We start from the raw sequence: 14756 nt of genomic DNA on the forward strand, positions 1-14756 counted from the left end.
CATAGAACAGTTGAATACTGTACCGTCAGGCTCCCAATTCGCCTCCCCACGGCAGTATCTCCCCGCTGGACACCTCTTGCAGGAGGCAGATGTTAGCGCCCCTTCTAGAGGATTGAATGTGCCAGCTGGACATGGAACAGGTGCTGCAGTCATGGCTGGGCAGTAATTACCTGGGAAGAAACAGAATGATATGACTATAAGGACAGTGCACATGGCATTGAATGGGCACCGGTTCCCAGCACACATCTTTCCTCTGTCCTTGCATTGGGATGACAGTCCTGATCCACAGGACACTGTCTCACCTGGAATCAGAAGATGAAGCTTAGTATTTGCCCATGGTTAGACCAAGAGCAGGTACAGGATATTCTGGGGGATGATTCCACCATAAAGAGATATAAAGAGATACTAAACTTTACATAGAGGAAATATGGATTGTGCCGTGTTACCCTGACATTCCCCTGCAGCTCAGTAATAAAGTAAAGTCCTTAATGCAGGGATTGTGGCAATGCGTTTTGCATCATCGCACCCTCAGAACTTACCTAGTGGGGGGCAGGGCTATAAAAATGCAAATTGTGTCATCATGTCCCACCCATCTTCATTAGGGAGGTGTGTTCTGTTGTCCTGTCACTCTGCAGGTACTCCCGGACATGGCGGGAGAGTAGACAACCATGGGTATAGTGTTACCTCCCCTACGCCATAACAGACAGCCGAAGCTCCTCCCACATGTTTAGGACATGGTCCAAATGGGACCTAATACATTGCACATGGTGGATTCTGTAGGCGTTTGTAACTGTGAGATCACTGGTCTTGGGTACGAATCATTCAAGCCCTACAGCGCATTTCGCTGCCTACTTAGTTAGCGGAGACCCTCCCTCCCAAGATGACAACCAGCTGCAGAGGACTGATACATACCCTACTGTACTTTTATAGTTGAATATAGGCACTCCAGTTATTACATGTACATTATGCAGCTCAGTAATGCATAGTCTTTCACTCTGGCTATACTTGCTCAATAATGTTCACAGGTTTATATGCATATTATTATATCCCCCAAACTGACCCAATTTAGGTGGAGTAGTCCCGATTTTGTGCTGACTCGAGGACAGTTGGAATATATTAAATGATGGCACTTCAATACCAGCAGCAGGTACACGCTGCATCGCAGACAGGTTTTTAGGGGAAGGGATGGGGAGAGCGCTTCCAAAGTGCTACGCATGTCTATGCATGCCCCAATGAGAACACGCCCCGTGCAGCAGGCAAAGGCTGGCCATACAGATTCACCAAAATCAGAATGATGTGAGGTGATATATCTATATAATATGCGAGACAACGTGTCTGTCTGTCCTTTATACACGGCCAGGGTTTTGGACCTTGCTCCACCAAATTTGGAATGGTGGTATAGTTTGACCAGGATTAGGTTTTGCCTAGGTTTGAATTTAGTCAGAGCCACACACTGTCACACAAACGCTAAAAATGGGGACACTCTTAAATTACACAGGTTCCGAGGCTGGATCCAGTGGAAATTGGCAGTTTGACAAAATCTGTGAGCAAGCTAAAAAAAGGAGAGTTATGGTAAAACTTTCCTTCATTAAAGCTCTTTCTTCGAAGTCCATAGGGTCCACAGGGAGACATTGAGGTATATGTGGAACCTGGAGGACCGGACACCAACAGCAAAGCTTTTCAATCCCAGGATGCTCCGGTCCTTCTCCCTATACCCCGCCCACAGCCTGAGGGCACTTTAGTTTTGTTAACAAGCCCAAGGCAGGAGCAGGATAGGAGAGAAGGAAGACTGGTACACTGAGGAATCACACTCTCACACAGAGAAGAAAACAAGTGACCAAGAGAAGACACCCATAGAAGCTAGGATCGGGGCTCCACAGGGAGACATCAAGGATGTCCCAAAGCAGTTTTTTAAGGGGGGGAATGCTCCTACACTGATAGGAGAACCCTACAGCCGAAGGAAGCATCCTTAGAGGCAAATGTATCAAAAGCATAGAACCTAAGAAAGGTGTGGACAGAAGACCAGGTGGCCACCTTGCATATCTGTTCAGTTGAGGCACCATGCCAGGGTGTCCATGAGGGACCCACAGAGTGAGTAGAATGAGCAGAGACTGTAGTCAGCACAGGAAGGCCAGACTGCGTGTAAGCCTCTGAGATAGTCATACAAATCCATCTGGCCAGAGTCTGTTTGTTAGCTGGCCATCCCTTCTTGCGGAATCCATATAGGACAAAGAGGGAGTCCAATTTCCTGATGGAACTGGTGCGGTCCATGTAGATCTTCAGAGCACGGACCACGTCCAACGAGACCTCACCTGCCCAGATGTCTGGTGAATTAAAAGCCAGATCCATTCAGGTGGAAGAGAGAAACCACCTTGGGAAGGAAACCTGGGCATGTACGAAGAACAGCCCTGTCCTGATGAAATATTAAAAAGGGGGAGCGACATGAAAGCACTCCTAAATCTGATACCCGACGGGCAGATGCTATAGCCAGAAGAAACAGAGTCTTCGGCGTGAGCCACTTGACATCCATTGATCCCAGGGGTTCGAATGGAGGTTCCTGAAGTGCTTGGAGCATCACTGACAAATCCCAGGAGCCACAGGTGGAACAAAGGGAGGTTGTATACATAGAACACCTTGCATGAAGGTGTGAACATCCGGTATAGTAGCAATTCTGCGCTGAAACCAGATAGACAAAGCAGAGACCTGCACTTTCAGAGATGCTAGGCGGAGGCCTAGATCAATTCCAGCCTGAAGAAAGGCAAGAATTTGAGAAACTTTAAAGACTTGCGGGTCATAGTTTCTTAGAGCACACCACTGGAAATATGTATGCCATAATCTGTGATAAATCCTGGCTGAGGCTGGTTTACATGCTCTGAGCATGGTTTGGACCACAGAGCTGGAGAAACCCTTAGCCATGAGGAGGGATGTCTCAAGAGTCAAGCCATTAAAGACAGACAGCCCGTCTGTAGACATGGACTCTGAGACAACAGCTCTCTTTGTAGAGGAAGTTGCAGAGGAGTGTCTATGGAGAGCCTTTGAAGACCATAGTACCAATGACGTCTGGGCCAAGCCGGAGCTATGAACAGGACTGTGGGCCTGATTCAGGGCCGGACGCTCTGATAAGAGCACTCGCTCTGAATCAGGGCCCTCCTACCTCTTATTGGAGCGGCCTCCTGGCCGCTCGCATAGCTGTGGGTGACCACCCACAGCTTATGCGAGCGGTCAAAAAGATGGTCGCGATGGTCAAGACCATTGCGACCATCGGGCTTGCGACAAGACCCTGTAGTAGGGTCTCGCTGCTGCAAGCCCAGGAGTGCTTTTGGCTCTATCCCTCTGTCGTGCGCATGTGCACTAGGGCACCATCGACCCACTCGCGAGCGCTCAGTGCTCGTGAGCGGGTCAGAATCAGGCCCTGTGCCCCCTCCTGTCTGAACTTTCGAAGCACTCGAGTAAGTAGGGATATTGGAGGGAAGAGATATGCCAAATGGAAGTTCCATTTCACCGACAATGCGTCTATGAATGCTGCATCGGGGTCCTGTGTTCTGGCTCCATAAATTGGAAGTTTGTTGTTGTGTCTTGAGGCCATGAGATCCACTAGAAGCTGAAAGACTTCTGGATGCAGAGACCATTCTCCTGCATGCACGTCGTGATGGCTGAGAAAATCTGCATCCCAATTGAGAATCCCCTGATGAACACTGCAGAGATAGCTGGGAGATTGCTTTCGGCCCATGTGAGAATTTGAGACACATCTGTCATTGCTGATGGACTTCAAGTGCCCCCTTGGTGATTGAGTTAGGCCACTGCTGTGGCGTTGTCAGACTGAATTTGTACTGGCCTGTTTTTCATAATATTCTGAGCCAGAGCTCTGTAGATGACTCGAAGTTCCAGGATAATAGTTGGTAATACTGCCTCGACTGGGGACCATCAGCCCTTGAAGGAGTGCTGGTCAGTTACTGCACCCCACCCTCGGAGGCTTGTGTCTGTGGTGAGAAGAGCCCAGACCGGGATCCAAAAGGGACAACCCTTGTTCAAATGGGAAGTCTGTAGCCACCAGGTTAGGGACAGGCAAACTTCTGGGGGGAGGGCTCATCGTCTGGGATTTGGGCAGGTGGGGTAGCCCATTCCACCTGGAGAGGCTGAGATGTTGTAGGGGCCTGGAAGGAAACTGGGCGAATTGAGTGAATTGACACTCGGCTCTTGAGGAGATCAGATAGCTGGTCAGAGTGAGGAAACTCTGGTAAAACAACCTTTTGTCGCTTAAAAAGTGCGTGTTGTTTCTTAGGAGCTGGTTCATCCTCTTCTATTTGTAGAATAGTTTTAACAGCTCTCACAAGAGCAGGTATATGTAGCTTAGAGGGTGACTCCCCTTCTCCTGAGACTGAGTCAGAGTGAGAGAGATCTGTGTCTTCTGCCTCCCCAGATGATATCTCAGAATCAGATAACTGTGTGGATTGGGAAGATAACACAGCACGCTTAGTAGGTAAAGGTTTATCTTTTTGCAGCATTTGCTTAAAAACCATAGAGGTATTAGCCAAACTCTGTTCTGAGGTAGACAGTACGTCTACCCATGGGAGAGGCAAAGGACTTGCAGGGAGTACCAGCTGTGGCCATCCCATAGGGGGAGCTACCACGGGGACTGCTACTTGGTCCACAAGTTTTGCCAGCATTTGTGAAAAGGCAGCACACGGTGGGTCCTGAGGGAGAGACACCGGGGCTGAGGTGCCTGAGGGTGTGTAACAATACAGAGACCATCCTGAATAAGGTCCTCTGTGGGTAAGCCCGCAGAGCAGGACTTACAAGACACCAGAGCAGGAGCATCAGGCAGCTTGTTATTCTTTCCTCTGCCAGACATAGCCACAGAAATAACAAAGTACACAGTATGATACAGTGCAGTGAACACCCTGGATAATAAGGCACAGTGTAGCGTGCAACCGCATTATAAAGTATGTGACAGCACTCTCAAGTATCTGGGAAATGTGAGGTACAATGAACCCCCTTATACCTTAGTATGTCAGTGTATAGTAGAATAAAGGGAAATTTATAATCTGTATAGTATACAGTGCATCCGGAAAGTATTCACAACGCTTTCCACATTTTGTTATGTTACAGCCGTATTCCAAAATGGAATAAATTCATTTTTGTCATCAAAATTCTACACACAGTACCCCATAATGACAACGTGAAAAAAGTTTTTTTTGAGATTTTTGCTAACTTTATTTATAAAAACCACTAAGAAATCACATGTACATAAGTATTCACAACCTTTGCTCAATACTTTGTTGATGCACCTTTGGCAGAATTTGATGCCACAAGCTTGGCACACCTATATTTGGGCAGTTTCGCCCATTGCTCTTTGCAGCACCTCTCAAGCTCCATCAGGTTGGATGGGAAGCGTCGGTGCACAGCCATTTTCAGATCTCTCCAGAGATGTTTAATTGGATTCAAGTCTGGGTTCAGGCTGGGCCACTAAAGAACATTCACAGAGTTGTCCTGAAGCCACTCCTTTGATATCTTGGCTGTGTGCTTAGGGTCGTTGTCCTGCTGAAAGATGAACCGTCGTCCCAGTCTGAGGTCAAGAGCGCACTGGAGCAGTTTTTCATCCAGGACGTCTCTGTACATTGCTGCATTCATCTTTCCCTCTATCCTGACTAGTCTCCCAGTTCCTGCCGATAAAAAACATCCCCACAGCATGAGGCTGCCACCACCATACTTCACTGTAGGGATGGTACTGGCCTGGTGATGAGCGGTGCCTGGTTTCCTCCAAACAGAACGCCTGGCATTCACGCCAAAGAGTTCAATCTTTGTCTCATCATGATCTGAGAGTCCTTCAGGTGCATTCTGGCAAACTTCAGGCGGGCTGCCATGTGCTTTTTTTTTACTAAGGAGTGGCTTCCGTCTGGCCACTCTACCATACAGGCCTGATTGGTGGATTGCTGCAGAGATGGGTGTTCTTCTGGAAGGTTCTCCTCTCTCCACAGAGGAATGCTGTAGCACTTACAGAGTGACCATCGGGTTCTTGGTCACCTCCCTGACTAGGGCCCTTCTCCCCCGATCGCTCAGTTTAGACGGCCGGCCAACTCTAGGAAGAATCCTGGTGGTTCCAAACTTCTTCCATTTACGGATGATGGAGGCCACTGTGCTCATTGGGACCTTCAAAGCAGCGGATATTTTTCTGTACCCTTCCCCAGATTTGCACCTCGAGACAATCCTGTCTCGGAGGTCTACAGACAATTCCTTGGACTTCAAGCTTGGTTTATGCTCTGACATGCACTGTCAAGTGTGGGACCTTATATAGACAGGTGTATGCCTTTCAAAATCATGATCAGTGGAAACAAGATGCACCTGAGCTCAATTTTGAGCTTCATGGCAAAGGCCGTGAATACTTATATACATGAGATTTCTTAGTGTTTTTTTTTTTATTTTTATTAAATTTGAAAAAATCTCTAAAAAACTTTTTACACGTTGTCATTATGGGGTACTGTGTGAAGACTTTTGAGGACAAAAATGAAATTATTCCAATTTGGAATAAGGCTGTAACATAACAAAATGTGGAAAAAGTGGAGCGCTGTGAATACTTTCCGGATGCACTGTAGAAAGTAGAGATTAGCGCTAGCACAAGTCACATACAAACACAGAATAACATTACATGTCTGCAATGGGCACTAAAATCAACTACACAGACCGCAGTGGCTGGTAGGATATAGCGCTGTATAACCTGGCCAGCGGGAGACTGGACCCAGCGTTCCCGGAGACCCGCTTGCAGAAAATGGCTGCCGCGCAGCTCTGCGGGGAGGGAGGAACAGCCCAGGAAACACCAAGACTGCAGTGGAATGGCGCCTTGGACTGGGGAAGGGGCTGCAGGGAGAGCGCCTTCTCCCCTTGGTGACATTAACCACCGGGTCCCCTGGCCTCCTTACATATGCCCTGCGCCAGTATGTTATATGCCCCGATGGTCTAGTGGAGTCGTGGGCGCACCAGTGTCCACATCAGCGCCTCTGGTCTGTCTCCTGAGACAAGACTGCGCAACAATGCGGGTCCCCGCATATGGGATTTCACCTTACCTGTCCCCTGAATTCCGGGCTGCAGTCTTGGGTCCGAGGAGCCTGCTAGCTAGTACCCCTCGGAGCCCCGCTGGGAGTACCTAGCACAGGCTTGGAGTCACGGGCCTCGGAGGGGTGATGGGGCGGCAGTACAAACGTGCGCTTAATGCTGTTATAATGGTGATCCAGCTCCTGCCAGACCTCAACCAAACAGAAGTGCCCTCAGGCTGTGGGCGGGGTATAGGCAGAAGGACCGAAGCATCCTGGGATTGAAAAGCTTTGCTGTTGGTGTCCGGTCCTCCAGGTCCCACCTACACCCCAATGTCTCCCTGTGGAGCCCTATGGACCTTGAAGGAGAAAGTATTGTTTTCAGTTCAGTGTAAGCAAACTTGATGACTCATGCAAGTTCATATTAAATCCCGAACCGCTGGGTTTGAATGCAAGGACATAGCTAGAACTTTGGGGCCACATAACAAGATCTTGAAAGCCCCCCCGAGGTAAAAACACATACATTTGCCCCCACAGAGCCCATTGAGGTTATACCACACAGTAGTACCCCTTATACACATTATACCATGCAGTAGTAGTGCCCCTTATACATTATGCCACACAGTAATGCACATTATACTGCACTGTAATGCTCATTACACATTATACCACACAGTAATGCTCTTAACAGATTATGCCACATAGTAGTAGTGCCCCATATTACACATTATGCCCCCTCCCCCAGCAACTTGCCTTCCTGTGTCCCTCCAGCAGCCTTTCGCCTCACCCTGTGTGCCACTAGCAGTCAGCAGGTGTGGATTTGGGGCCGGGACTCAAGCTAATTACAGCTGGTGTACCGGCAGGCATGGACAGACAGCACCGGCGCAATTTGAATCTGGCGCTGGTCCGCGAGCTCTGATTACCTTGCAACCAGCGGCACAGTCTCTCCATTAATGCCTGACAGTGCGCCAGCTGTAATCAACATCGCTGACACCCGGGCCCCCCTTGACAGCTCTGCCTGGACCGGCCCACCTTGTGTGCATGATTGGGTGCAGGGGGAGTGGCGGGCCACAGAGGCAGCTCGGGCACCATAGCAGCCACACCCCTTGCACCCTCGGTAGTTACGTCACTGTGTGCATGTTAGTAATCAGTGGGGTCCTTTTAAGGTACAATGGAATGGGGTTATAGGTTAGGAAAATGTAAACAAATAAAGGCTGCAGGTGTACTTCTGGGATCAGTCTTCAACCCGGGCAACGCTGGGTATCCCAACTAGTTATACATATAATAAACCCCAAACATATGTACTAAAATAGGTTATAAATGATGAGAAGTAACTGGGTGGTTTGGCTGATCATTACCTCGAGGACAGCTGAGCGGCTCCACTGTGGACACCTGCATACAGCTACTCCCAGCAGGGCAGGGCAGGCATATACTTGCCCCAGGCATAGGGCTATAAGTTCCAGGATCACATGGGATCTTAGTACCTGTCCCACTGGGACAGTAAAATCCAGATGGACAACGGTAGCCGTGAATCTCGTCAGTGGGGCAGGACACGGAGCTCCCTTCCTTACAGACATACCTGGAATGAATCAATGACAGCAAATCGCAGGACACATATTATAACTGATATACAATGCAGGTAGCATTATAGTGACCAATATACAATATAGGTAGCATTCTAGAGATCAATATACAATACATAGATCATTCATTCTAGTGACCTCTATACAATACAGAGAGCTTTCTAGTGACCAATATACAATACAGGTATCATTTTAGTGACTGATAACCAACACACAGAGCATTAATTCTAGTGACCAACAAACAATACAGGTAGCATTCTAGCGACTGATATGGAATATACAGATCATTCCTTCTAGTCACCTATATACAATACAGGTAGCATTCCAGTGACCTCTATATAATACACAGAGCATTCTAGATACTCTATACAACAGAGGGAGCATTGTGACCCATATACAGTATAGGGAGCATTCTAGTGACCATTATAAACAATAAAAAGTAAGGTTAAAAAATATACTGTAGTTAGCAAAGTCCCCCCCTCTCTATAAACTGACTAGGCATAAAAAACATACATTTATTTACACTTAGATGCAATCTACTATAGTGTATATACACCAATAACATGAGAACAAAATAGAGATCGCCTTATATTGTTGAAATAAATGATCATTCCCAAAGGTTTTATTTTACTACAAGTGAACTATATTAAAAATGGGTAGGCGACCTGATCGCCTCCTCATGTTTAAAATCAGATCCCAAATCTGCCCCCACCCCACTCATAAATTAGAGCCTTGACTTCCCAGGTTTGAAACCAGATGGAAGATCTTATATCACCTAAGAAGATCTGAATCCGCTACCACGTCTCCTCCATTAAAAAATTCATAACCCAGATCTGAATGTGCCCCCAAATCCAACCTAATTTCTTTTAGGAACTTAATCAAATTACTCACCTCTCCAGCGCCTCAGTGCCATTAATGCTTACCTGAATTGTGATTGGTGGATAGCTTCAGTCATCTACCAATCAGTTCAAGGAGATCTCCCGCCACTCTGATAGGTGAATGGCCAGAGCCATCCACCAATCAACATTCTTTCAACCATTTACAGGGTAATACAGAAGCCGATCATAACCAGTGTATGCATGGCCACATGCTGTTTAGAAGTGGCTCTACATACACCTCGGGGAAAGTCCGGGGGGGTCTGATTGGGAGCTTCTTCTGCCTGCCTCCCGTCTGCCCACCTATGTGCATACAAAGCTTTCCAGTTATACCTGTCTGCAGAGCAGATGCAAACATGCGCAGTTCCCTGCTAAGAGGGCGATGACTCTCACAATGAAGGTGGTCTCACATCCTTCTCAGGATGAGAGACCATAACCGGATCGATGGTGGGCCAGAGCGCATGCGCATGACGGAGCTGGCTAATATAGTGCACCTGAGAGAGGACCATGGCCTCATGGGGAAGGGCCAGGGAAGAGATAGGGGAGGCCAGGAGATGCTGGGGATAAATAGGGACATAATATAGTGCACCTGAGAGAGGGCCATGGCCTCATGGGGAAGGGGCAGGGAAGAGACAGGGGAGGCTAGGAGATGCTGGGGATAAATAGGGACATAATATAGTGCACCTGAGAGAGGGCCATGGCCTCATGGGGAAGGGCCAGGGAAGAGATGGGGGAGGCCAGGAGATGCTGGGGATAAATAGGGACATAATATAGTGCACCTGAGAGAGGACCATGGCCTCATGGGGAAGGGCCAGGGAAGAGATAGGAGAGGCCAGGAGATGCTGGGGATAAATAGGGACATAATATAGTGCACCTGAGAGAGGGCCATGGCCTCATGGGGAAGGGCCAGGGAAGAGATAGGGGAGGCCAGGAGATGCTGGGGATTAATAGGGACATAACATAGTGCACCTAAGAGAGGACCATGGCCTCATGGGGTTAGGGCCAGGGAAGAGATAGGGGAGGCCAGGAGATGCTGGGGATAAATAGGGACATAATATAGTGCACCTGAGAGAGGACCATGGCCTCATGGGGAAGGGTCAGGGAAGAGATAGAGGAGGCGAGGAGATACCGAGGATAAATAGGGACATAATATAGTGAACCTGAGAGAGGGTCATGGCCTCATGGGGAAGGGCCAGGGAAGAGATAGGGGAGGCCAGGAGATGCTGGGGATAAATAGGGACATAATATAGTGCACTTAAAAGAGGACCATGGCCTCATGGGGAAGGGCCAGGGAAGAGACAGGGGAGGCCAGGAGATGCTGGGGATAAATAGGGACATAATATAGTGCACCTGAGAGAGGCCTCATGGGGAAAGGCCAGGGAAGAGATAAATAGGGACATAATATAGTGCACCTGAAAGAGGACCATGGCCTCATGGGGAAGGGCCAGGGAAGAGATAGAGGAGGCCAGGAGATACTGAGGATAAATAGGGACATAATATAGTGCACCTGAGAGAGGGCCATGGCCTCATGGGGAAGGGTCAGGGAAGAGATGGGGAGGCCAGGAGATGCTGGGGATAAATAGGGACATAATATAGTGCACCTGAGAGAGGATCATGGCCTCATGGGGAAGGGCCAGGGAAGAGATAGGGGAGGCCAGGAGATGCTGGGGATAAATAGGGACATAATATAGTGCACCTGAGAGAGGACCATGGCCTCATGGGGAAGAGCCAGGGAAGATATAGGGGAGGCCAGGATATGCTGGGGATAAATAGGGACATAATATAGTGCACCTGAGAGAGGACCATGGCCTCATGGGGAAGAGCCAGGGAAGAGATAGGGGAGGCCAGGAGATGCTGGGGATAAATAGGGACATAATATAGTGCACCTGAGAGAGGGTCATGGCCTCATGGGAAAGGGCCAGGGAAGAGACAGGGGAGGCCAGGAGATGCTGGGGATAAATAGGAACATAATACAGTGCACCCGAGAGACGGCCATGGCCTCATGGGGAAGGGCCAGGGAAGAGATAGGGGAGGCCAGGAGATGCTGGGGATAAATAGGGACATAGTATAGTGCACCTGAGAGAGGACCATGGCCTCATGGGGAAGGGCCAGGGAAGAGATAGAGGAGGCCAGGAGATGCTGGGGATAAATAGGGACATAATATAGTGCACCTGAGAGAGGGCCATGGCCTCATGGGGAAGGGCCAGGGAAGAGATAGGGGAGGCTAGGAGATGCTGGGGATAAATAGGGACATAATATAGTGCACCTGAGAGAGGGCCATGGCCTCATGGGGAAGGGCCAGGGAAGAGATGGGGGAGGCTAGGAGATGCTGGGGATAAATAGGGACATAATATAGTGCACCTGAGAGAGGGCCATGGTCTCATGGGGAAGGGCCAGGGAAGAGATAGGGGAGGCCAGGAGATGCTGGGGATAAATAGGGACATAATATAGTGCACCTGAGAGAGGGCCATGGTCTCATGGGGAAGGGCCAGGGAAGAGATAGGGGAGGCCAGGAGATGCTGGGGATAAATAGGGACAAAATATAGTGCACCTGAGAGAGGGCCATGGTCTCATGGGGAAGGGCCAGGGAAGAGATAGGAGAGGCCAGGAGATGCTGGGGATAAATAGAGACATTATATAGTGCACCTGAGAGAGGACCATGGCCTCATGGGGAAGGGCCAGGGAAGAGATAGGGGAGGCCAGGAGATGCCGGGGATAATTAGGGACATAATATAGTGCACCTGAGAGAGGGCCATGGCCTCATGGGGAATGGCCAGGGAAGAGATAGGAGAGGCCAGGAGATGCTGGGGATAAATAGGGACATAATATAGTGCACCTGAGAGAGGGCCATGGCCTCATGGGGAATGGCCAGGGAAGAGATAGGGGAGGCCAGGAGATGCTGGGGATGAAATAAGAGGAAGCTACAACTGAGAATGATAATAAACAGAAATGTGACAGGCCCAAACAGCGCCCCCTGCCCTGTGGTGCCCTGTGCGATGGCACCGGTCGCACTACCCTAGCTACGGCCCTGGGTCTGAGCATACAGGATAAGGGGAGTAGTAGTCCTGGCAGTGTGCGGCTGTACAAGGCACCGGGACAGACAGCTGACGAGCAGAACTAACATTTACAGTGCGCAGTATTGGACGCATCTCGTCTATGCCGTATGGCGCGGAAGCTGCTTATCCCACTTGTACATGGAGCAGAGAACATCCCGCACACATTGTATCTTTGCAATAAAAAATATATGAAAATCATTGTAGTTATCGTGGGTTATGTTGACGGTAAATTCACACTAAAGATTTCTTGTAAATAGTATTTGACCAATAAAAAAGCTGCTGACATAAACACCAGTTGTATCATCCTGTTCAGACCGGACGCTTGCTGGAAAGTGCGGTCACTCTTCTCGCCTGTCACCGTCTGTGTGTATGGTCAGCACCGATGGCGTCACACACACGCACACGGCTTAGGGCTAGACTTGGACAATAACTAGTTTGGCTATGACCTTATGACTTGGTGTATGGACAAGCCTCTGTGCCTACTCTGCGGCCTCCTCTATCTCTATCAGAACCCCACTGCCCACCGATGGATGCTCCGAGCCTTGCCGCTGTTATGCCGCTGCCTAGAGGAGCAAAATGGAGCCGAGTGTTAATCCAGGGCAGGGAAATGTCAAAAACCTGAAGTCATGAAAAATGCTGCCAGCGATTTGCCAGAAAGGTTCCGATGCCGATCTGTATGTAGCTGCCAGGTCATTAGGTCCAGCAAGGCTTCACCGCATCAGCCTGGTCACAGCAGGGCCCCCCGAACGCACCACGCAGTAATAAGGCGGTGGGGTCAGAGTGCAGCCTAAGACACCGGAACGCAGAGTAACATCTGGTAGAACGGGGTCACTGTAACCAGCAGCATCGCTCAGTTATTAATCACAAATATTCTCTACAATTATTACACTGAGGTCTTACAATGGGCCCTAACTTCCTGATACCCAGTCCCCCCATCCCCCCCTAAAACCCCCCACTACTCCCTCTCCCCACATAAGGGACGCATGTCAATCACAAGTATCAGTCAGCCCCATGCTGCTATAAACAGTGCTGGGAACGTAACAATTATATTTTAGGCATGGAAAACATTCCAGTCACATTATTATATTTCATCTGACAGGAGAGTAAACACGAGTCCATTTACTTCATTACAGCTGTCATCACTCTCTATCTTGTGACAGATAATGTCAGTTACAGTAAATTACTATTTTGCATACAAGTTAATTAAAACACTATCTACTATGTAAGTACTGTGTAATAGGTCTTCAATTATATAACTTCCATCTCATGTGTAACAGCGCCCCCCAGTGTTTATAAGACAGATCACATACAGTAACTTCCATTACATGTGTAACAGCGCCACCCAGTGTTTATAAGACAGATCACATACAGTAACTTCCATTACATGTGTAACAGCGCCACCCAGTGTTTATAGGACAGATCACATACAGTAACTTCCATCCTATGTGTAACAGCGCCACCCAGTGTTTATAAGACAGATCACATACAGTAACTTCCATCCTATGTGTAACAGCGCCACCCAGTGTTTATAAGACAGATCACATACAGTAACTTCCATTACATGTGTAACAGCGCCACCCAGTGTTTATAGGACAGATCACATACAGTAACTTCCATCTCATGTGTAACAGCGCCCCCCAGTGTTTATAAGACAGATCACATACAGTAACTTCCATTACATGTGTAACAGCGCCACCCAGTGTTTATAGGACAGATCACATACAGTAACTTCCATCTCATGTGTAACAGCGCTTCCCAGTGTTTATAGGAGAGATCACATACAGTAACTTCCATCTCATGTGTAACAGTGCCCCCCAGTGTTTATAAGACAGATCACATACAGTAACTTCCATCTCATGTGTAACAGTGCCCCCCAGTGTTTATAGGACAGATCACATACAGTAACTTCCATCCTATGTGTAACAGCGCCACCCAGTGTTTATAGGAGAGCTCACATACAGTAACTTCCATCTCATGTGTAACAGCGCCACCCAGTGTTTATAGGAGAGATCACATACAGTAACTTCCATTTCATGTGTAACAGCGCCACCCAGTGTTTATACGACACATCACATACAGTAACTTCCATCCTATGTGTAACAGCGCCACCCAGTGTTTATACGAGAGATCACATACAGTAACTTCCATCCTATGTGTAACAGCGCCCCCCAGTGTTTATAGGTGAGATCACATACAGTAACTTCCATCCTATGT

At 48.5% G+C, this 14756-nt stretch overlaps 1 protein-coding gene across 1 annotated transcript in view; it reads right to left on the minus strand.

The window, feature by feature from the left end:
• The window catches only part of LOC148513469 (uncharacterized), a 466228-nt gene that overhangs the window by 231934 nt on the left and 219538 nt on the right, over nucleotides 1-14756 (minus strand). Inside the window, exons 62-63 of the mRNA XM_088481822.1 lie at nucleotides 8387-8607; nucleotides 24-170 (exon numbers count right to left, since the gene is read on the minus strand). Of these exons, the coding sequence (XP_088337948.1) occupies nucleotides 24-170; nucleotides 8387-8607 (368 nt within the window). The remainder of the gene's footprint in view (nucleotides 1-23; nucleotides 171-8386; nucleotides 8608-14756) is intronic.

The sequence above is a fragment of the Taudactylus pleione genome, unplaced genomic scaffold (genome assembly GCF_031769625.1).
Source record: "Taudactylus pleione unplaced genomic scaffold, aTauple2 ptg000278l, whole genome shotgun sequence".
Taxonomy (NCBI): Eukaryota; Metazoa; Chordata; class Amphibia; order Anura; family Myobatrachidae; genus Taudactylus; species Taudactylus pleione.